Source organism: Chrysemys picta, chromosome 17 (assembly GCF_011386835.1).
Source record: "Chrysemys picta bellii isolate R12L10 chromosome 17, ASM1138683v2, whole genome shotgun sequence".
Classification (NCBI taxonomy): domain Eukaryota; kingdom Metazoa; phylum Chordata; order Testudines; family Emydidae; genus Chrysemys; species Chrysemys picta.
The window spans coordinates 11,446,391-11,469,312 of NC_088807.1; the positions used below are offsets into that span (position 1 = coordinate 11,446,391).

General features: G+C 42.3%; 1 protein-coding gene across 3 annotated transcripts in view; it reads right to left on the minus strand.

The window, feature by feature from the left end:
• Positions 1-22,922, minus strand: part of LOC135976326 (E3 ubiquitin-protein ligase TRIM39-like) — a 90,892-nt gene that overhangs the window by 61,627 nt on the left and 6,343 nt on the right. For 2 of the 3 annotated variants that reach the window (XM_065571461.1, XM_065571462.1), the window contains exons 2-5: positions 21,756-21,777; positions 15,918-16,046; positions 11,839-11,874; positions 3,048-3,083 (exon numbers count right to left, since the gene is read on the minus strand). In XM_065571461.1, coding sequence (XP_065427533.1) covers positions 3,048-3,083; positions 11,839-11,874; positions 15,918-16,046; positions 21,756-21,777 — 223 coding nt within the window. Of the gene's footprint in view, positions 1-3,047; positions 3,084-11,838; positions 11,875-14,949; positions 14,986-15,917; positions 16,047-21,755; positions 21,778-22,922 lie in introns of all 3 variants that reach the window. The other variant, XM_065571460.1, reaches the window with a different exon arrangement.

The window sequence follows — 22,922 nt, forward strand, 5'->3', positions numbered from 1 at the left end:
CATAAAGGTCTCCCCCTTGCTCTCACAGAGATTGTGGAGCACACAGCAAGCTACAATAACAATGGGGATATTGGTTTCGCTGAGATCGGAGTGAGTCAATAAGCTTCTCCATCTCCCCTTGAGACGTCCAAAAGCACACTCCACCACCATTCTGCACTTGCTCAGACGGTAGTTGAAGAGTTCCTTTTCACTGTCCAGGGTGCCTGTATAGGGCTTCATGAGCCATGGCATTAGCGGGTAGGCTGGGTCCCCGAGGATCACTATAGGCATCTCCACATCCCCAACAGTTATTTTGTGGTCCGGGAAGTAAGTACCTTCCTGCAGCCATCTAAACAGACCAGAGTTCCTGAAAACACGAGCGTCATGAACTTTGCCCAGCCATCCGACTTAGATGTTGGTAAAACGTCCCCTGTGGTCCACCGGTGCTTGCAGCACCATGGAAAAGTAGCCCTTTCGATTAATGTACTGGCTGGCCTGGTGGTCCGGTCCCAGGATAGGGATGTGAGTTCCATCTATAGCCCCACCGCAGTTTGGGAATCCCATCGCTGCGAAGCCATCTATGATCACCTCCACGTTTCCCAGGGTCACTACCTTTGACAGCAGTACATCAATGATTGCCTTGGCTACTTGCATCACAACAACCCCCACGGTAGATTTGCCCACGCCAAAGTGGTTCGTGACTGACCGGTAGCTGTCTGGCGTGGCAAGTTTCCAGAGGGCTATGGCCACTCGCTTCTGGACAGTCAGGACTGCTCGCATCCGGGTGTCCTTGCACTTCAGGGCAGGGGACAGCAACTCATAAAGTTCAAGGAAAGTTCCCTTCCACATGCGAAAGTTTCTCAGCCACTGGGATTCATCCCAGACCTGCAGCACTATGCGGTCCCACCAGTCAGTGCTTGTTTCATGTGCCCAGAATCGCCGTTCCACGGCATCAACATGACCCAGTGCCACCATGATGTCCACGGCACGGGGTCCCGTGCTTTGTGACAGGTCTGTGCATCTCTCAGACTTCATGTCCTCATCGTGCTGCCGTAGCCTCCTTGCCCGATTTTTCACCATCTGCCTCTGGAAAAGGTGGCTGATAAGGTGTGAGGTGTTGACAACGGCCATAACTGCAGCAATGGTCGCAGCGGGCTCCATGCTCGCAGTGCTGTGGTGTCCGCGCTGTCAATCACCAGAAAAGTGCGCGAACTGATTGCCTGCCGGCGCTTTCAGGGAGGGAGGGCGGGAGTGACGGTTGAATGACGACAGTTACCCAAAACCACCCTCAACACATTTTTTCCCCCAGCAGGCATTAGGGGCTCAACCCAGAATTCCAATGGGCAGCGGTGACTGTGGGAACTGTGGGATAGCTACCCACAGTGCACCGCTTCCAATGTCGACGCTTGCCCCGTTAGTGTGGACTCACACAGTCGAATTACTGTCCTTAGTGTGGAAACACACGTTCGACTTTGTAATATCTATTCCACATATTCGATTTAAGTGACATCGAAGTACTCTCGTAGTGTAGACATACCCTAGGTCTCCTTTAAGACATCCCTTCGCTAGGATATTCAAACCTCAAAATATCCTGTATGTGGCAAGGCCAGAGTTAAAACAAATGGAGAGGCAGCTAACAGGGGACTCTGATCAAGAAATACAAAATCTCTCTCCTTTAGAAACACCTTTCCCCTTTCCAGGGCCTTCGTGTCCCCTAGAAAGCATCCCTCTCTACTCTCTCAGCTTTGGACTGAGGCATGGATCCTTTGGTTCTGCATGGCAGAAAATAGATGCCTGTCAAAACAGATGGGATCTCCATGAGTCACACTCACTCCTGCCTCTGCTTTTCCTCAGGGAGATTCTGCATCTCTGAATGTCAGTATTTCCCTTATTATTATTTGTTTGTGTTACTGTAGTACCTAGGAGCCCTAATCACAGGACAGGACCCAATTGTGCTAGGCACTGTACAATGCAGCCCGTTCTAGAGCTTGCCATTATCCCTCCTCTGGTAGAGGACAGTTTCTCTCTTCCCAGCAGGCAGGCACATTGCTCAGGGCATTGCTGCATCACATGGTAGCTACATGTTGCATAAGGTCCATCATCAGAACCTCCGCAGACCTCCATACTGAAGAGATGTCAGGTGAGGACACACTTGCACCTGCAACCTCCTTGCACTGGGGTCATGCAGTGCAGTAACATCTTTTTCGTCTGCAGTTCCAGCCCTTTCCCCTCTTCTCTCTTCTCACCTACCCTCAATTTTTCAGTGGACATTCCTTTTTTGTTTTTTTGTTCCAGTTCTAATCAGTGGTTCTCATCACACCCCCATCACATTTTGGAAATGAAGCCCTGAATACTCAGCTAGATAGGACTTCCTATTTTCAGATAATGATAAGCACAGCACTTCTAAATCCTCTTCACTTACCTCCTGTGACTGGATAAAAGAATATGTGACCTGAATTGATTATTATGTTCTTCCCCCATCCTCTGTCTTCCTTTTATCCCCAACCACCTCATTTTAAACACTGGAGGAGGATAATGCTATGCTGGGTGTGTGCATGTTAGCAATGTCCTTTTATATTCTGTGCAGGTGCATAATCCAGATTTTGGTCTCAAACCACTTATTCCCTCCACTGGCACCCTGATTAACTCTCTTGTTTATTTTGGAGGAGATTTTCAAAAGCACTGAAAGCATTTAGGCTCCCAACTCCCATTGGAAGTCAATGACAGGTGGGTGCTTAACTCCCTTTTGTGTCTTTGAAAGTCTACTGCTATGTGTATGGTATTGATTAGACTTCAGGTTGTTTTGGTTTGTTAGAATCCAGATAAAAATAATTATGTTGTATTTACTCTATTTTTACTCCTACTGAGGTCCCTTCAAGTTCTACACTTCTATGATTTTTCACATATTAAAATTTCACTTACCAGTAATTATCAGGTGTATAGTAACACTGTTTTCTGTGGGTGAAATTCACCCTAATGCAGATTTAATTCCCAAACTATATACATCTGTTTGTGACAAAATGCAGATGATATACATATATCACAAAGGAAATTCTGAGATTACTTACCAGAAGAATCCCCGATCTCAACTGGTGCAGCACGAGCTTAAAAATATAATCAGAAGGTAGATTATGTATATTTTAGTAATTTTGCATGTGTATGAGTTAATCACACCATATTCCTGCAATATTAAGGTCATTAGACTGGAGGCATATGTAGTGCCAGATTCTGCCTCGCTCTCACATAGGGGCACAGTGGGGAGAGATGGCTAAGAAACTTCCCTCTTGCATGGTGTGCTAAGGAGCTGAGAAGGACCCACATCCCCATGTGCAGACTGTAGTCAGTGCACTTTTATATCTACTACCCAGGACTGAATGGTGTCAAGAGAGTTGGGGAGAGACAGGGAATGAGGAAAGCCCTGGTTACACCCATGGGGAGGTGGGTGCAGGAGAAAGAGTGACTATGTCTCACCCCTAAAAGGGATGCTGCAGTATCTGGGCTTACTATGCACCTGAGGATTCTGTGAAGTTATGCACCTGGGAGGTCACTGCCCCTTCCCACAGGCTACATCCTAAGTGTTTCAGCTGATCATATATAGAAAGGTTATTATTCACCATCTGTGTCTTCTGTCATGTAAGACTTAGAGATTCTTTCTCTTGCTGCAAGTTCATTCATTTTGTTTCCTTATTAGAGTCTGACTCCCCACCCCAATTTTATTTTTTGTAGTCATGTGGCTGCATTGGGAGCAAGTCACTAATTAGTGTGTCCGACCATACTCAGTCATTAAGTTTCTGTAGCTGGAGTTATCCTCTGTGGCACTGTCTATCTGTCTAATTTGGTGTCACTTATTTTCCATATATATTTTTCATTTGAGAGGATTTTTCTAAAGTTGTACATGTTCACAGTGCTCTAAAGAGCTATGCTATGTATGTGTAGGAGATTACAAGAAAATACATTGTAACATTCATAAACATCTTTTTCAGTTTTTAAATTGACTTTCACAAATTAGAAAGGCTTTAAATGAGCTTGAATCTCTCAATCTCACTGCACAGGCTCAAACTGAACTTCAGTCTATTCAGAAGCACATGTCCAAATTTGAATGCATTCTGATGTCATCCTTTTGGATGAAGCTACTTACAATGATCCACCAAACTAATCTGGTAATTGAAGCACACAATGCTACACTTGATGTTGAGAGGGATAACATTGAAAGTCTTATCAAGGACATTCAACAGATTCATGAACAATGGGATGTGATCCTAACTGAGTCCAAATTAGTAGCACAGAATATTGGCATTTTGTCTGAGTTCTCCACCAATCGCAACTTACCTACTGAATCTGATGTCGAGAAGCATTATAGGGTCAATTTCTTCCTTGTCATCATTGACTCTATTCAATCAGGTCTTACAGGTCGATTTGAGTCACTGAGACTAATTTGTACCCTTTTTGGGTTTCTTTTGCAGTTCAATAGACTGAGTAATGATGATCTACTTTCTGCAGCTGAACAATTTCAACAACAGTACAACAAAGAAATCTCAAAAGATCTCAGTGATGAGGTCATCTTCCTCAAACAAATATATTCCACAAACTTTAACTTGGATTGCAAGCCAAAGGAACTGCTTCAAGAAATACTTGAACTTGGATTCTCTGGGGTGTTGCATTGCATATTTTTGTCAGTTTGCCTGCATCAGTGGCTTCAGGTGAATGTACCTTCAACGTGCTGAAGCAGGTAAAGAACTATCACTGTTCGACTATGGAACAAGAACGTTTGAATGGGCTCACCAGGCTTAATATCAACTGTGACATTGCACAAAAGCTAGATTTTTCCTCAACAAGTTCTGATATTTGTTTCACTTACAAGTAGCATTGGTATTTAGGTATCATCGGAACTTCTCTGGGCCTCCATACTGAAGACATGTCAGGTGAGGAAACACTTGCAACTGTCACCTCCATGAACTGGAGTCATGCAGTGCAGTAACATCTTCTTTCTCTGCACTGCCAGCCTCTCTCATTCTTCCCTCCTCTCACCAACCTTCCATTTTTTAGTAGATAGATATTCCTTTTCCCCCGTCTATTTCTAATCAGTGGTTCTCATCACACCTCCTCCCATTTTAGAAATGAAGACCTGAATATTCAGCTGGATAGAGAAAAGAATTTGAACTCTGTAATGGTCATTATGTTCTTCACCCACCCCCCATCTTCCTTTTAATCCCAGCCACCTTGGTGGAGGAGACAGGAGGAGGACAATGCTATGCTGGGTGTGTGCATGTTAGAAATGTCCTCTTATTTTCTGCGCAGGAGCATAATTGTGATTTTGGTCTCAGACCACTGCCTGCCACCACTGGTTCTCTGATTAACTCTCTTGTTCATTTTGGAGGAGATTTTCAAAAGCACTAAAGGGTTTAGGCTCCCAACTCCCACTGAAAGTCAATGAGAGTTGGGTACTGAACTCCCTTTTGTGTCTTTGAACATCTCCAGCTATGCGTATGCTGTTGATTAGACTGGAGGATGTTTTGGTTTGTTTAGAATGCAGATAAATTAATTATGTTGCATTTACAGTATATTTCCTCCAAAGTTACACTTTTTCATACATTTTGTGGTAGGTGTGTATATTTCAAAATAAAACTACAAAGTAACTGTGGTGTGGGAAAAAAAAACAACAACAGTGTATTTAAAGAACCTGGACTCTAAAATGAAATGTATTAATTACTATCTTTATTCTGACCTGCCAGCTTCTGGCATTCGTCCCACACATCATGATTTGATTCACAGATTACAATTTCATTTACCAGTATTTATCATGTTTATAGTAGCACAGTTCTCTGTCGGTGAAATTCACCCTAGTGCAGATTTTATTCTCCAAACTAAATGAATCTGTTATAAAGTGCAGCTAAGACACATGTACATAAGAACATAAGAACGGCCGTACTGGGTCGGACCAAAGGTCCATCTAGCCCAGTATCCTGTCTACCGACAGTGGCCAATGCCAGGTGCCCCAGAGGGAGTGAACCTAACAGGTAATGATCAAGTGATCTCTCTCCTGCCATCCATCTCCACCCTCTGACAAACAGAGGCTAGGGACACCATTCCTTACCCATCCTGGCTAATAGCCATTAATGGACTTAACCTCCATGAATTTATCAAGTTCTCTTTTAAACACTGTTATAGTCCTAGCCTTCACAATCTCCTCAGGTAAGGAGTTCCACAAGTTGACTGTGCGCTGTGTGAAGAAGAACTTCCTTGTATTTGTTTTAAACCTGCTGCCTATTAATTTCATTTGGTGACCCCTAGTTCTTGTATTATGGGAATAAGTAAATAACTTTTCCTTATCTACTTTCTCCGCATCACTCATAATTTTATATACCTCTATCATATCCCCCCTTTGTCTCCTCTTTTCCAAGCTGAAAAGTCCTAGTCTCTTTAATCTCTCCTCATATGGGACCCTCTCCAATCCCCTAATCATTTTAGTTGCCCTTCTCTGAACCTTTTCTAGTGCCAGTATATCTTTTTTGAGATGAGAAGACCACATCTGTACGCAGCATTCAAGATGTGGGTGTACCATCGATTTATATAAGGGCAATAATATATATTCCATCTTACTCTCTATCCCCTTTTTAATGATTCCTAACATCCTGTTTGCTTTTTTGACCGCCTCTGCACACTGCGTGGACATCTTCAGGGAACTATCTTTTTCCTGATTTGTTGTAGCTAAATTAGCCCCCATCATATTGTATGTATAGTTGGGGTTATTTTTTCCAATGTGCATTACTTTACATTTATGCACATTAAATTTCATGTGCCATTTTGTTGCCCAATCACTTGGTTTTGTGAGATCTTTTTGAAGTTCTTCACAGTCTGCTTTGGTCTTAACTATCTTGAGCAGCTTAGTATCATCTGCAAACTTTGCCACTTCATTTTTTACCCCTTCCCTTTCTCCAGCTCTTTTATGAATAAGTTGAATAGGATTGGTCCTAATACTGACCCTTGGGGAACACCACTAGTTACCCCTCTCCAGTCTGAGAATTTACCATTTATTCCTACCCTTTGTTCCCTGTCTTTTAACCAGTTCTCAATCCATGAAAGGACCTTCCCTTTTATCCCATGACAGCTTAATTTACGTAAGACCTTTGGTGAGGGACCTTGTCAAAGGCTTTTTGGAAATCTAAGTACACTATGTCCACTGGATCCCCCTTGTCCACATGTTTGTTGACCCCTTCAAAGAACTCTAATAGATTAGTAAGACACAATTTCCCTTTAGAGAAACCATGTTGACTTTTGCCCAACAATTTATGTTCTTCTATGTGTCTGACAATTTTATTCTTTACTATTGTTTCAACTAATTTGCCCAGTACCGATGTTAGACTTACCAGTCTGTAATTGCTGGGATCACCTCTAGAGCCCTTTTTAAATATTGGCGTTACATTAGCTATCTTCCAGTTGTTGGGTACAGAAACCGATTTAAAGGACAGGTTACAAACCATATTTAATAGTTCCGCAATTTCACATTTGAGTTCTTTCAGAACTCTTGGGTGAATGCCATCTGGTCCCGGTGACTTGTTACTGTTAAGTTTATCAATTAATTCCAAAACCTCCTCTTGTGACACTTTAATCTGTGACAGTTCCTCAGATTTGTCACCTACAAAAGCCGGCTCAGGTTTGGGAATCTCCCTAACATCCTCAGCTATGAAGACTGAAGCAAAGAATTTGTTTAGTTTCTCTGCAATGACTTTATCGTCTTTAAGTGCTCCTTTTCTATCTCTATCATCGAGGGGCCTCACTGGTTGTTTAGCAGGCTTCCTGCTTCTGATGTACTTAAAAAATATTTTTTTGGGAGTTTTTGGCTAGCCGTTCTTCAAACTCCTCTTTGCCTTTTCTTATTACATTTTTACACTTAATTTGGCAGTGTTTATGCTCCTTTCTATTTACCTTGCTAGGATTTGACTTCCACTTTTTAAAGGAAGTCTTTTTATCTCTTACTGCTTCTTTTACATGGTTGTTAAGCCACGGTGGATCTTTTTTTAGTTTTTTTACCGTGTTTCTTAATTTGGGGTATACATTTATTATGGTGCCTCTATTATGGTGTCTTTAAAAAGCACCCATGCAGCTTGCAGGGATTTCACTTTAGTCACTGTACCTTTTAATTTCTGTTTAACTAACCCCCTCATTTTTGCATAGTTCCCCTTTTTGAAATTAAATGCCACAGTGTTGGGCTGTTGAGATGTTCTTCCCACCACAGGGATGTTAAATGTTGTTATATTATGGTCACTATTTCCAAACGGTCCTGTTATTTTTACCTCTTGGACCAGCTCCTGCGCTCCACTCAAGACTAAATCTAGAGTTGCCTCTCCCCTTGTGGGTTCCCGTAACAGCTGCTCCAAGAAGCAGTCATTTAAAGTATCGAGAAATTTTGTCTCTGCATTTCGTCCGGAGGTGACATGATCCCAGTCAATATGGGGATAATTGAAATCCCCCACTATTATTGAGTTCTTAATTTTGATAGCATCTCTAATTTCCCTTAGCATTTCATCATCACTATCACTGTCCTGGTCAGGTGGTCGATAATAGATCCCTAATATTATATTCTTATTAGAGCATGCAATTACTATCCATAGAGATTCTATGGAACATGTGGGTTCACTTAAGATTTTTACTTCATTTGATTCTACATTTTCTTTCACATATAGTGCCACTCCCCTCCCCCCACCCCGCACGACTTGTTCTGTCCTTCCGATATATTTTGTACCCAGGAATGATTGTGTCCCATTGATTGTCCTCAGTCCACCAGGTTTCTGTGATGCCTATTATATCAATATCCTCCTCTATCACGAGACACTCAAGTTCACCCATCTTATTATTTAGACTTCTAGCATTTGTGTATAAGCACTTTAAAAACTTGTCACTGTTTATTTGTCTGCCCTTTTCTGATGTATCAGATTCTTTATGTGAATGTTTCTCATCTGATCTGGCCCTTACATTATCTTCTTCCATCCTCTGTTCCTGACTATAACCTAAAGAATCTCTATCAATAGACTCTCCTCTAAGAGAAGTCTGTGTCCGACCCACATGCTCCTCTGCAGCAGTCGGCTTTCCCCCATCTCCTAGTTTCAAAACTGCTCTACAACCTTTTTAATGTTTAGTGCCAGCAGTCTGGTTCCACTTTGGTTTAGGTGGAGACCATCTCTCCTGTATAGGCTCCCCCCATCCCAAAAGTTTCCCCAGTTCCTAATGAATGTGTAAGCAGAGTCAGGATGAGCTCTACCCTGACATCTGGTGGTGAATTATGGCGAGTGTGGAAAAGAACTCCAGGGGCTGATCTTGTTTGCATAGGCACACCCACTCGCCTGGCATGAAACAACAGCAACTCAAAGTGGTTACTTTGGCTGGTGTGGGATCCCCAGTTTCTCTGTTATTGGGGCAGGAAGAATAAAGTTTTGTTACCCTGATTCTGTGAATCAAGGCCAGTGGAACTGTTGTATGACAGAAGGACTGAGGGAGTCCTTCACCATTACCTAAGTAGCACTTGCTTGACAAGGGGCATGGGTTACAAAACCCAATGAATGGAGAGAGGATGGGGACAGGTATTTGTACCTGATGGGATGGGCCCCTCTCTGAGGGGTTGAAACACCAATTGCACTATGCCCTCTCTCCACTGTTGAATATCAGAGCTAACTTTGATTCTATTAGAAGCCTAGTTACTGACTGCTGAGCTGAATTCACTTTGGGCCAATGGTGCACTAGCACTGGGGCTCCCCTACTACTATGAGCTGAAATCACAAAAGAGCTGAGATCACTGAGGCTGTGTTAGCTAGTGGGGGAGCCTGAAACTGTATTGCTAAGCGGCTGGCGGAGCAGCGAGCAGAGTGGAGCCTTGCGAGCGGAGCGGAGCAGAGTGGCTGGAGGAGCAGCTAGCAGAGCAGAGCCTTGTGGGAGCGGCCCAAGGGACAGCTGAAGTAGAGCAGAGCAGAGCTGAGCGGCTCACAGATCGGTGAGCAGAGTGGAGCAGCTGCCAGAGCAGTTCATGGGACGGCGGGAGTAGCTCACAGGGCAGCGGAGCGGTTCGTGGTGAAGGCTGCGGTGGAACCCCGTTGGCCTCGGATCACGTAAGGTGCCCCTTAACACCCTGCGTGCCCCCCCCCCCGAACTCTGGGGCTGCACTGACCAGGGACAGAGACTTGGGGGGTTGTTGGACTTTTGGGACTTTGGTGAACCTTGGGTTGCTGGTTTCAAGAACCCAAGGGAAAGGACACAGCCCAACTTGCTGGGGTGGGTTTTTTGCTCATGGTTTGTGTTATGAATCCTGTTTGTGGTGTTTTTTCCAATTTAATGCTGATGTCATTTACCTCATGTTATTAAACATTTTCTGTTACACTCAGACTCCGTGCTTGCGAGAGGGGAAGTATTGCCTCTTAGGGGCGCCCAGGGGGTGGTATGTAATTGTCCCAGGTCACTGGGCGGGGGCTCGAGCCGGTTTTGCATTGTGTTATTGAAACGGAACCCCTAGATACAGAACCCGGCCCTTGTTGCTGCCAACTTAGATGGGCAGAAGGGTTACAGATGTAACCCCTCCTCTCTACACCATCGTCTCATCCACGCATTGAGACTCTGAAGCTCTGCCTGCCTACCTGGCCCTGCACGTGGAACTGGGAGCATTTCTGAGAATGCCACCATAGAGGTCCTGGATTTCAGGTTCTTCCCTAGTAGCCTAAATTTGGCCTCCAGGACATCTCTCCTACCCTTCCCTATGTCATTGGTACCTACATGTACCACAACCACCGGCTCCTCCCCAGCACTACACATAAGTCTGTCTAGATGCCTCAAGAGATCCGCAAACTTCGCACCAGGCAAGCAAGTCACAATACAGTTCTCCCAGTCATCACAAACCCAGCTATGTATGTTTCTAATGATCGAAACTCCCATTACTAACACCTGCCTTTTCCTAGTAACTGGAGTTCCCTCCCCCGGAGAGGTAATCTCAGTGCTAGAGGATACCCCAACACCATCTGGAAGGAGGGTCCCAACTATGGGCAGGTTTCCCTCAGCTCCCGTAGACTGCTCTGCTTCCCTGGGCCTTTCATCCTCCTCAACAGCGCAGGGGCTGTCTGACCAGAGGTGGGACAATTCTACAGTGTCCCGGAAAGCCTCATCAACATACCTCTCTGCCTCCCTTAGCTCCTCAAGTTCCGCCACCCTGGCCTCCAAAGTCCGTACGCGGTCTCTGAGGGCCAGGAGCTCCTTGCACCGAATGCACACATACGCCACCCGCCCACAGGGCAGGTAGTCATACATGCCGCACTCAGCGCAATAAACTGGATAGCCCCCACTCTGTTGCTGGGCTTCTGCCTGCATTGTCTCCTAGTTAATGAAAGGGTTGTTTAAAGCAAGAAGTTTTGACTGTAGTTTAGTTTATAGGTTTTAAAGCACAAACAACAGCAAGGGTCCCTTGCCCCCTTCCCAACTCCCTTGCGAAACTCCCTGTTAGCAGCCCCTGGTCGCAAAGCTCCCTGGTCGCTTGCGCACTGCTTTATAAAGCCCTGGCTTGCTTGATAGCCCCGCCCACTAACTAAGGCTCAGCCAATTAACAGAGGCTTCTAGCTTTCAAACCTTCCTTTGAAGCTCACAGCTTCCAACTGCCAGCCACAGCACACGGTCTTTCAAACAACCAACCAAACAAGCAGACGGACAAACAGAAGCTCAGCACACAGCAAGTAACCCCCAAACACAAACAAACACACACTACAGACAGTCACTTACCCCAAGGGTGTTGTCTTTGCTCCTCCTTCACCTGGAGAACTCCCTTGCGAAACTCCCTGTTAGCAGCCCCAGGGAATGTAACCCAAAGAGAATTCTCAGATTACTTACCATAGTGATCGCTGATCTCAGCTGGTGCAGTCTGAGCTTAAAATTTAATCAGCATATATATTATGAACACTTTAGTAATGTTGCATGTTTACAAATTAATCACACTGTATTTGTGCAATATCCCCTACTTAGTCATGGTACTCAGTGTTATTAAATAATTTGTTAGCTGCATGTTGCATATAATCCATCATCAGAACATCTGCAGATCTCCATATGGAAACGATGCCAAGTAAGGAAACAATTGCACCTGCTACCTCCATCAATCGGAGTCATGCACAACAATAACTTCTCCTTTTCCTTCTCCTTCTTCTTCCCTCCTCCCCTTTTTCTATTCCAGAGTGGAATTTTCTGATTTTGAAATGGGAAATACAATTCTAGCTGTCAGGGGAGGGGATGAACAATGAGAAACAAGAGCAGTATGAAAAATAAATACTTTTCGTGTTGCCAAACATTGCAGTGCTTGTTATGCTGTATGACTACAGTGTATTAATATACATGGATTTTAATAGGAAATGTATTAATCTCTTTTCAGACCCTTCAAGTTCTGATATTTGTAGCACAAACCATGCTATTTTTCTCAAATTAATGTTTCACTTACCAGTAGCATTGGGATCTACATTTGTAGGATTTGGAACAGTTGGTTCCAAGAGGCCAAAGTGCCTGCTTAGGCTTCATCCCGGCTCCCCAACTGCCTCCACATGTCAAACCTGCTCTTGAATGTGTCTTACCGCCTCCCTTCAGGCAGTGGGAGAACCCTGCATGCCCCACCCCCCACTTCCTTGCTTACTTCCCCTGCAGCTCCCTGCAGATGCTCCCCTCCCTCCATGGGACCCACTTCCTCTGTCAGAGCACTTAAGGGTGACCTTGAAAGGACTTTGGAAAACAACATAGATAGATCTTCCTCCCACACATATTTCATGCTGCATACACAGGGCCTGAAAGTATACTGTATTGTATTGTATTCCTGCTTGCTTTTTATTTTAGGAATATCAGATTAACAGGAATATCAACTCTGATCTCTCTAGTTTTCTATAAGATTTGATGAGGGTCTTAGAATATGCATGTGGTTAACTACACATGCTGTAATCAAGGGAATTAGGGTATTTGCTCTTTAACAAAGAGGTTTTTTCCCTCCAAAATGTTAGTCATTGAAGTTAAGTAGCAACAATAACAAACAAACACCAATCTATTTTAAATGGTCTTAATAAAAATCCCTTTCTTTCTCAACTGCTTGACTTTCACAGTCTTGGCTCTTTCGATGTCATAATTACAATTCTTCGTCAGTTACCATAGAATCTTTTAGTTTAGACAGGGCTGGAATTTGTCATGTAAAAATGCAAGTATAAGAAGAAATACGTGAAAATGCAGGCTTACTTCAACCATTATATAGAAGCTAAAAGGGGCAGAAAAGCCAACTTTCCCTCTGCCCCCTTTTTAGGTCACTTTAAGAAGACATACCTTTGCTAGGATATTAAAACCACAAAGGATCAGGGATGTGGCAAAGCCAAGTTAAAAGAGAGGGAGAGACAGCTAACAGGGGGCTCACATCATGAAATACGAAATCTCTCTCCTTGAGAAAACTCTTTCCCCTTTCCAGAGCCTTCCTGTCCCCCTAGAGGGCATCTCTCTCTCCTCCCTCCCTCAGCTATGGCCAGAGGAACAGTCCTTGTGGTTCTGCATATATAGCTGCCAGTCAAAAGACAAGGGATCTCTGTGGGTCACACTCACTCCTGCCTCTGCTTCTCCTCAGGTAGATGACCTGTCTCTGATAATTAGTATTTCCCTTATTATTATTTGTTTGTGTTTCTACAGTACCTTGGAGCCCTAGTCACAGACCAGGACCCCATTGTGCTAAGTGCTGTACAATCCAACCCATTCCAGAGCCTGCCATTGTCTTTGCTCTGGTAGAGGACGGACTCTTTCTCTCCCAAGCAGCTGCACTGCTCAGGGTGATGCTGCATCACATGGTAGCTGCATGTTTCATAGGGTCCATCATCGGAACCTCTGTAGGCCTCCATATTGAAGATATATCAGGTGAGGAAACACTTGCAACTGCCACTTCCATGAACTGGAGTCATGCAGTGGGGTAACATCTTATTTCCCTGCAGTGCCAGCCTTTCCCCTTCTTCCCACCTCTCACCAACCCTCCATTTTTTAGTGGATAGATATTCCTTTTTCCCCCTGTCTATTTCTAATCAGTGGTTCTCATCACACCTCCTCCCATTTTAGAAATGAAGACCTGAATATTCAGCTGGATAGGGCTTTCTATTTTCAGAGAATAAGAAGCACAGAATGTGTGAATCCTCTTCACTTACTTCTTGTGACTGGACAAAAGAATTTGTACCATTTATTGGTCATTATGTTCTTCCCCCATCCCCCATCTTCCTTTTAATCCCTGCCACCTTGGTGAAAACACAGGAGGAGGAAAATGCTATGCTGGGTGTGTGCATGTTAGGAATGTCCTCTTATCTTTGGTGCAGGAGCATAACTATGCTTTTGGTCTCAGACCTCTGCCTCCCACCACTAGTTCTCCGATTAACTATTTTGTTCATTTTGGCGGAGATTTTCAAAAGCACTAAAGGGTTTAGGCTCCCAACTCCCACTGAAAGTCAATGAGAGTTGGGTACTGAACTCCCTTTTGTGTCTTTGAAAGTCTTCAGCTAGGCATATGCTGTTGATTAGAATGGAGGATGATTAGGTTTGTTAGAATGCAGATACATCAATTATGTTGCATTTACAATATATTTACTCCAAAATTACACTTTTTGATACTTTTTGTTGTAGGTGTGTATATTTCAAAATAAAACTACAAAGTAACTGTGGTGTGGGGAAAAACAACAACAGTGTATTTAAAGTACCTGGACTCTAAAATGAAATGTATAATTTACTATCTTTGTTCTGACCTTCCAGCTTCTGACATTTGTCCCACAAACCATAATATTATTCACAGATTACAATTTCATTTACCAGTAATTATCATGTTTATAGTAACACTGTTCTCTGTGGGTGAAATTCACTCTAGTTCAGATTTTATTCTCCAAACTAAATGAATCTGTTATAAGGTATGGCTAAGACACACGTAGCTCAAATGGAATTTTTCAGATTACTTACCAGAGTAATCTCTGATCTTAACTGGTGCAGCCCGAGCTTAAAAATATAATCAGCAGATATATTATGTACATTTTAGTACTTTTGCATGTTCACAAGTTAATTACACTGTATTTCTGCAATATTAAGGTCATTAGAATGGAGTCACATTTAGTGCTAGACTCTGTCTTGCTGTCACACAGGTGCACAGAGGGGAAAGAGGGCTAAGAAACTTCCCTCTTACATGGCCTGGTAAAGGGCCTAGAAGGATTAATATCCCCATGTTCAGGCCATAGTCCTTGCACTTTTCTATCTACTACCCAGGACTGAATGGTGTCAAGAGAGTTGGGGAGAGACAGGGAGTGAGGAAAGCTCTGATTTCACCTACACGGAGGTGGGTGTAGTTGAAAGAGAGACTATGTGTCACCCCTTAAAGGGATGTTGCAGTATCTGGGCTTACCTATTCTCCTGAGCATTCTGTGAGGTTATGCACCTGGGAGGTCATTGCCCTTCCCACAGGCTGCATCCCATGGGTTGCAGCTGATAGTGTGGAGACACATTATTATTTACCATCTGTGTCTGCTATCACACAAGGCCTAGAGATTCTTTGCTTTGCTGCAGATTCAGTCATGTTGTTTCCTTGCCAGAGTCTGACTCCATCCTAACATTACTTTGTGTAATCGTTTTGCTTTATTGGAAGCTGGTCACTAATTAGTGTGTCTGACCATATTCAGCCATTTAGTTTCTGCAGCTGGGGAGTTATCATCAATGGTGCTGTCTAGCTACCTAATTTGGTGTCACTTATTTTCCTTATGTATTTTTCACTTGAGAGGACTTTTCTAAAGGTTTACATGTTCACAGTGCACTAAAGTGCTATGCTATGTATGTGTAAGAGATTACAAGAAACTACATTGTAAGATTCAGAAACATCTTTATCAGTTTTTAAATTGACTTCCACCAATTATGATGAAATAAGCAGTAAGGAAGCTAACCTGAAAGAAAAAAAAGTCCAAAAATCAAAAATAAAATCATAAAACCAGGTCCTCTTTTAACAGGATACACAGAACCTATGCAGTTCTCCTTCAGTTTTGTCCAATTTATATTTTTCATCCATGGATGACCTGAAAAAAAAGATTAAAATATAGTAAGTAATTTTAATAATTTAAAATAATTTAAATAGATTCAGGGTCAGAACTTGTTCAATGCTATTGCGCACTTTTAAATAGATTTTGTTAGTTAGTTACTTCCTAAAACCCTTTAAGAATGCAGGTAATTGGTTTGTTTATCACAGGTTCTGACTACCTGCCCTTGCCCCCACCCCCACATAAACAAAGCTATATTTTGTCTTGTGTTTTTTATGGCACGTGATCTATGCTGTGCCCTTTTACGTGATGAATTTCTAGTTTTCCTAGCACTGGTTCCTACAAGATGTGAAGCCCTCTGCTCCAGCAAAACATTTTAAGTATGAGATTAACTTAAGGACACGAGTAGTCCCAATGAGATCAGTTTACCTATTTCAATTTAGGCATGCACTGAAATACTTTGCCGTATCAGAGCATTTTGCAGGATCCTTATTATTATTTTTTATTATTTATTGGTATTTTCATAGTGCCTAGGAGCCTATGGTATGGACCAGGACCCCATCGTGCTAGGTGCTTTACAAGCATGGAACAAAAAGCCAGTCCCTGCCCCAAAGAGTTTACAACATAAATATGAGACAAGAGACAGAGGCAGACAGATGGGGAAATACATGGAAATGAGACACAATCATCATTGCGCTGGGTATCATTAAACAATCCTAAAACACCTTAACATTTACAATTAAATATTGTGAACTAAATCCTTTTCACCTAACTCCCAAACCTGGTCCCATTAAAGTCAGTGAGCAAGCCTAGGTCTACAGCAGGAATATTAAATGTGAAAGTTTGTTATTTATTATTGTCTTAGGCCTGGTTCCAAAAAGGGACTTAGGTGTTGCTGACAGTTTTCTTTTTCTGTGGCTGAGATTAGAATGTTGTTTTTGCCTTTTTGGAACTTGTGTCAAAGAGGTCATCACTGGGTCTGTTACCCCAGATAAAATCCTTTGCGGTATCTAGTCAGCCTTAAAGAGAAAGGATAAGGCAACAGTGTCCTTTCCCCTCTCCACTACTCCCAAAAAGAGTGAATGCAAGAGGACTTTTAGTAATATATCAGACTTATATTCCTGCTCTAAGTTCATCTCTGATGGGTCTCTTCCTAGGAACAAATGATCTGCACCAAAGATATTACATTTAGGAAGTTAGAAACCAATGAAGATCCTGTAAAAACAATTCAGTTAAGAGAATAACTAGATAATTTTGATGCATGGAGTGGAAATATAGAGGCAGGCCTTACCAACTCCTATCTTTTCATGTGCTCTGTATTTATACCTCCCTCTGTATTTTCCACTCCATGCATCTGATGAATGGAGTTTTAGCCCACGAAAGCTTATGTCCAAATAAATTCGTTAGTCTCTAAGGTGCCACAAGAATTCCTCATCGTTTCTGCTGATACAGACTAACATGGCTACCACTCTGAAACCTAGATAATTTGAATGTCTACTTCAGGTAACTGACTTTAATTTTCAAAGACCTGGAGAGGTCCCAGTGAATTCAAGAAAGGAAATACGTCACCTGTGAATTGTATCAGCATTTTTTCTAGGTCATTGATAAAGATATTGAGAAGCATTTGGCTGAGAACAGATCACGGTGAGAGCCCACTCGGAACACTCCCCTGGACGATGATTCTAGATGTTCTGGATTGGTTTTACTTAGTGCTATTTTTTTTAATCAGAATATTGTGTGGGATTAAGTCAAATCCTTATATTTAAGTATATTATGTCAACACATTTATTTTAATCAACCAAACTTGAAATCTCTTTTAAAAAAATCCAATTTTCTTGACAAGATCTATTTTCCATAAAACCATGAAGGATGGCATTAACTATCCTTTAAATATTTACTTATTGCATCCAATATCTGACTTTGCATGTTTTTGCCAGGACTGATGTCAGACTACCCAGCCTATAGTACCCTGGGTCATCTCATTTACCCTTTTTAAACATAGGAAGAGCATTAGGTTTTCTCCTGTGTTCTGGAACTTCCTCAGTATCCCAAGATTGGTAGAATATTAACACAAATAGCTCAGGAGATCCTTGGCCAATTCTTTGAAAACTCCTAAGTGAACATTATCTGGTCCTGGAGAGTTGAAAAAGTTTACCTTTAGCAGTTACTAATTAATATCTCCCTAAACACTGTTGGTATAGAACATATTTAATTTTCTGTATAAGATGAGAATATATCACCCACCTTCTTTCCAAGTACAGAAACAAAATATTAATTGAACACTTCTGCTTTTTCTGCATCTGTCAAGGCTGGATCCCCACTTTGAACTTTAGGGTACAAATGTAGGGGCCTGCATGAAAACTTCTAAGCTTAACTACCAGCTTAGCTCTGGTTCCGCTGCCACCATTTCCCAATTAGATTCCCTCCCTGGGAAGCCCTGAGAAACCTTTCACCAATTCCCTGGTGAATACAGATCCAAACCCCTTGGATCTTAAAACAAGGAGAAATTAACCATCCCCCCTCTTTCCTCCCACCAACTCCTGGTGAACACAGATCCAATCCCCTTGGGATCTAAAACAAGGAGAAATTAACCATCCCCCCTCCTTCCTCCCACCAACTCCTGGTGAATCAAGATCCAGACCCCTTGGATCTTAAAAACAAGGAAAAATCAATCAGGTTCTTAAAAAGAAGGCTTTTAATTAAAGAAAAAAAGTAAAAATCATCTCTGAAAATCAGTATGGAAATTAACCTTACAGGGTAATCAAACTTAAAGAGCTCAGAGGACTCCCCTCTAGTCTCAGGTTCAAAGTACAGCAAACAAAGATAAACACTCTAGTAAAAGGTACATTTACAAGTTGAGAAAACAAAGGAAAACTAACACGCCTTGCCTGGCTATTTACTTACAAGTTTGAAATAGGAGAGACTTGTTTAGAAAGATGTGGAGAACCTGGATTGATGTCTGGTCCCTCTCAGTCCCGAGAATGAACACACTCCCAAACAAAGAACACAAACAAAAGCCTCCCCCCTCCCAAGATTTGAAAGTATCTTGTCCCCTTATTGGTCCTTTAGGTCAGATGCCAGCCAAGTTACCTGAGCTTCTTAACCCTTTACAGGGAAAAGGATTTTGGAGTCTCTGGCCAGGAGGGATTTTATAGTACTGTACACAGGACAGCTGTTACCCTTCCCTTTATAGTTATGACAGCATCATAATTAACATTTCTTCCATTGTGATCTAGAATGGCCCTATATCATTATTAGAAATCCTTCTGTTCCAGATATGTTAAAAATCCTTCTTATTATACTTAACTCTACTGTCCATACATATTGCATCAAAAACTAGCTTCAGTTATTTGAATTTCCTGACTGCTACTTTATATCATTGCTTTCCATTTCTCCTTTTCCATTTGGTTTATATCTATATAGTTGTTTTCCTTCCTTTCTTAAAGAGGATATATTTATATATTTTAAAAACTAATAAAGTTTTTGTGTGCGTGTGATTCTGGAATTGTGGTTTTTGGGACATCAGGTAAAGTTTCCTTAAGCAACTGTTTCCACTAGAAAAAGGGCAGAAAGGTTCAAAACAAACAAAAAACCAGAAAACTTGTATGACCAAAGTGAGAGAAAATATATTACCCCACCATTTATAACGGCTTTCTAACTGCCAAAAGGTGGAAAACAATCAGAAAGTGCGTTGAAATGCACAGTTTCAAAGGGGAAAAAATGAAAAATGGAGGCAATTGTTTGAGTTTTTTTGTTTAAAAAAATTCAGATAATGAAAAGATTTCATCACATGTCTGAACCCCCAGAGAATATACACTACATTCCTCTCTACTTGCCCAAGCAGTGCCTCAATGTCCATCCTGCTATTTTTAGCAGTGTAATGCCTTGCCGCCTCCCCCCGGTAGAATGCTGAGTATGGGATAATTTAATCTCTGTCATCCACTTCTGCCACTTTCTCAGTCCTACCATATACTCCACTTAATCCCAAAGGACCTTTACTCTGTTGTTTGACTCTCATTCATTTTCCATCCTTTGTCCTTAGTCAATCAATATTCTGCCCCACTTTCATCCAATTCAATGCTCCCAATCTCTCAGCTTCCTCCTTTATATATTGACAGGTCTCCAGTCCACTCTCTGACTTTTCTTCTACCTCCTTGAACCTACCCTAACAGTTCATTTTCAATCCTCCACAAATTTACAATCCATTTTCCACCGGAACACCTCTAGGCACCTACACGAACACAATTCATCTTCTGATCCCAAGCCATTCCCAGTCACTGAAGTGACTGATTGCAACCCCAGACCTCAGTAATTCATCTCGCTCATCAATTCATTCTCAGCCTTCCCTACCCCTCCAATCCATCTTCTAGTGCAGTCTCCAGGCACACACACAAATACACAATGAATCCTGTGATTCCCAGTTAATAACTGATACTGTGCAACCCCAGAAATGCATCCTCTACTCCCATAGCTTCTCTGATCCAGCTGATCTTTTGCCTCTAGCTCCATAATACCAATTTGCTGTCCCAGTCAACGTCACTCGAATTGTCCTTTGCTTCCCCCGTTTCAAACCATAAACTGATCTTCTGCCCTCCCCAGCCATTTGACTATCTTCCTCCCCCCAGACAATGCATCCTCTGCGTCCCCATGCCTCCTACAAACTGCCCCCTTACTCCCAGTTTTCATATCAATGGTCATGTCCATTGCTGATTTGACAATGGACTCTGCTCTTTACCTCTGACAGCATGTGAGCAGCAGCACTTGGGATTACAATTCACCCCTATGGGCCCTTTTCCCAAATTCCATGGTTTTCTGATGAATCTCCCACACCCTCACCTAGGCCAATAAGGAATCCTGCTATAAGAAAAATACATGAGGCAATCAGGATAAGTGGCAACCTCCTCCAAGGCACAGCTTCCTTGCACACATCCATGTGCAAGTCCTTTAGAGCCATCTCTTTCCTGCCTGGACACTCTCTGATAAAGGGAATTATATATACACCCTTGGCACATTGCACAGGTCCTTACAATTCTTTTGCCTACAGCTAACCCAGGGGAAACATGCCTGGAATATTTCAGATATTGGGATGTGTGTGGTCTACAGTATTCAGTGATTGAACCAAATACTTGTTGCAGAGTATTTGTGCTTGTCCTATCTTCATGTGCATGGTTCCATATATCTGATTACACATGGAATGCCTGGTTTTGTTCTGTATCAGACTAGATAAGCACAATCACTTTGCATCTAAACATCTGACTCAATCACCAAATACCATACACCACACACAATCTAATGTCTCAAATATTCTGGGCATGCTTCCCCACAGTTAACTGTAGGCAAAGGAATTGTAAGAACCTGTCTAATGTGCCAAGGGGGTCCTGCACCAAATGGTCTTCTTGGATACTGTCTTAGCACAGTACATATACTTTTAGTAACAAAACATTGTTATCTCATAAATCCTAATAAAAATAAAAAACAGAAATGTGTTATTTTCCCATTAAAATTATGTGTCAAGTCATAATTTACCACAATATTCTGATATCAATCCAGTCCTCAAGCCGTACAGAAAGAGAAATTAATTCTGTGAGTTAACCTTTCTTCTCTAATTACATTCCACATCCAAAACTGGGTTCCACATACCACTTTTATAGCTAGAACAGTCAGGGGGCAGGGCGGAAATCAATCAAGGTCCTAATAATATGGAAAATAAAATTTAGTGGAAATATTTGGAAATTAATGTGTACTTACTTAGTGGCATCTTTCGTTTTTTCTGAAAGAGAAAAATCAATACTCATTATTAAATTCATAACTAGAATGTTTATCTAAGCAACAATACAATTTGCTAATGTGTTAGAGAATGGCCATATTACATACATCTTGATGTGCTTCCTTCTTTTATTTTTAATTTAGAGGTCAGAGGCTTTCATAAATCTCAGACATGCTTGACTGGGAGATTAATATAGTACACACTGAAAATATATTAAGAATGTTAAGGTTCCAAAGCCAAACACTCAAAAGTTAATAAATGCCTGCATTATGGTTGCCCATACAACCTTAACTCAGCCCTCTCGCTGTATGCATTGTGATACCATCTTTAGTTACATGATCTCATACTATTTTTTTCCACAGAATCCTTCCCTCATTCAATGAACAGGATGGACCATGCTCTGTCTATGAATCAGGGTTGTGTAGTGAAGAAGGCTGTTGTCTATATGTTCCCTGCTTCATTTGTTGCAGAAGTTGAAGGATGTGTAGTGAATGAGGCAGGGGGCTGCAAGAAAATAAAGGAGGGTCTCATGGTTAGGGCAGCTGATTGCTGCCCTGGATAACTGAATTCTATCTCTGCCACAGAGTTTCTATTTGATACTGGGCAAACTTTTATAGTGAACTAACCAATTGCCATGGTTTTTCCACTCAGTAAATTGTCTCTTCAGGGCTGCTTCCAAGGCCTTCTTCAGAGATTTGGGTCCCCTCAGGTTCACCTGCCCCTACATATTGGAATCATTTAGCCCATCCACAAACTGCTGCAGCATCCTCTCCTCGAACATTTCCCCAGAAGCCATAAATAAACCACTCACACCCACTGCTGCAAACTCCCAGGAACACTTGAGCACTTCTCCGCTGTGTCCCTCCATCATAACCAGACTTGGATACGGCCATATCTGTCTGCTTCTCCACCCCAAACCTGACAGCAAAGGACTCATGTGGGGCCTGATAATTGCCACATTCCTCCTCCATGCCTACAGACCTAAGAACTGTCAGGGCTTCTCCAGTCAGGCCTATGGCCAAATAAATTCTTTTCTCCTACTCTGACGAGCAGTTCAGCTTACTTGTGAGTTTAAATTGCATCAGGGATGCCTCCCAGTTCATTTGGCCATCAAATTTGTGTGCTTTCTGCCCCTGGTGTTTCCCACT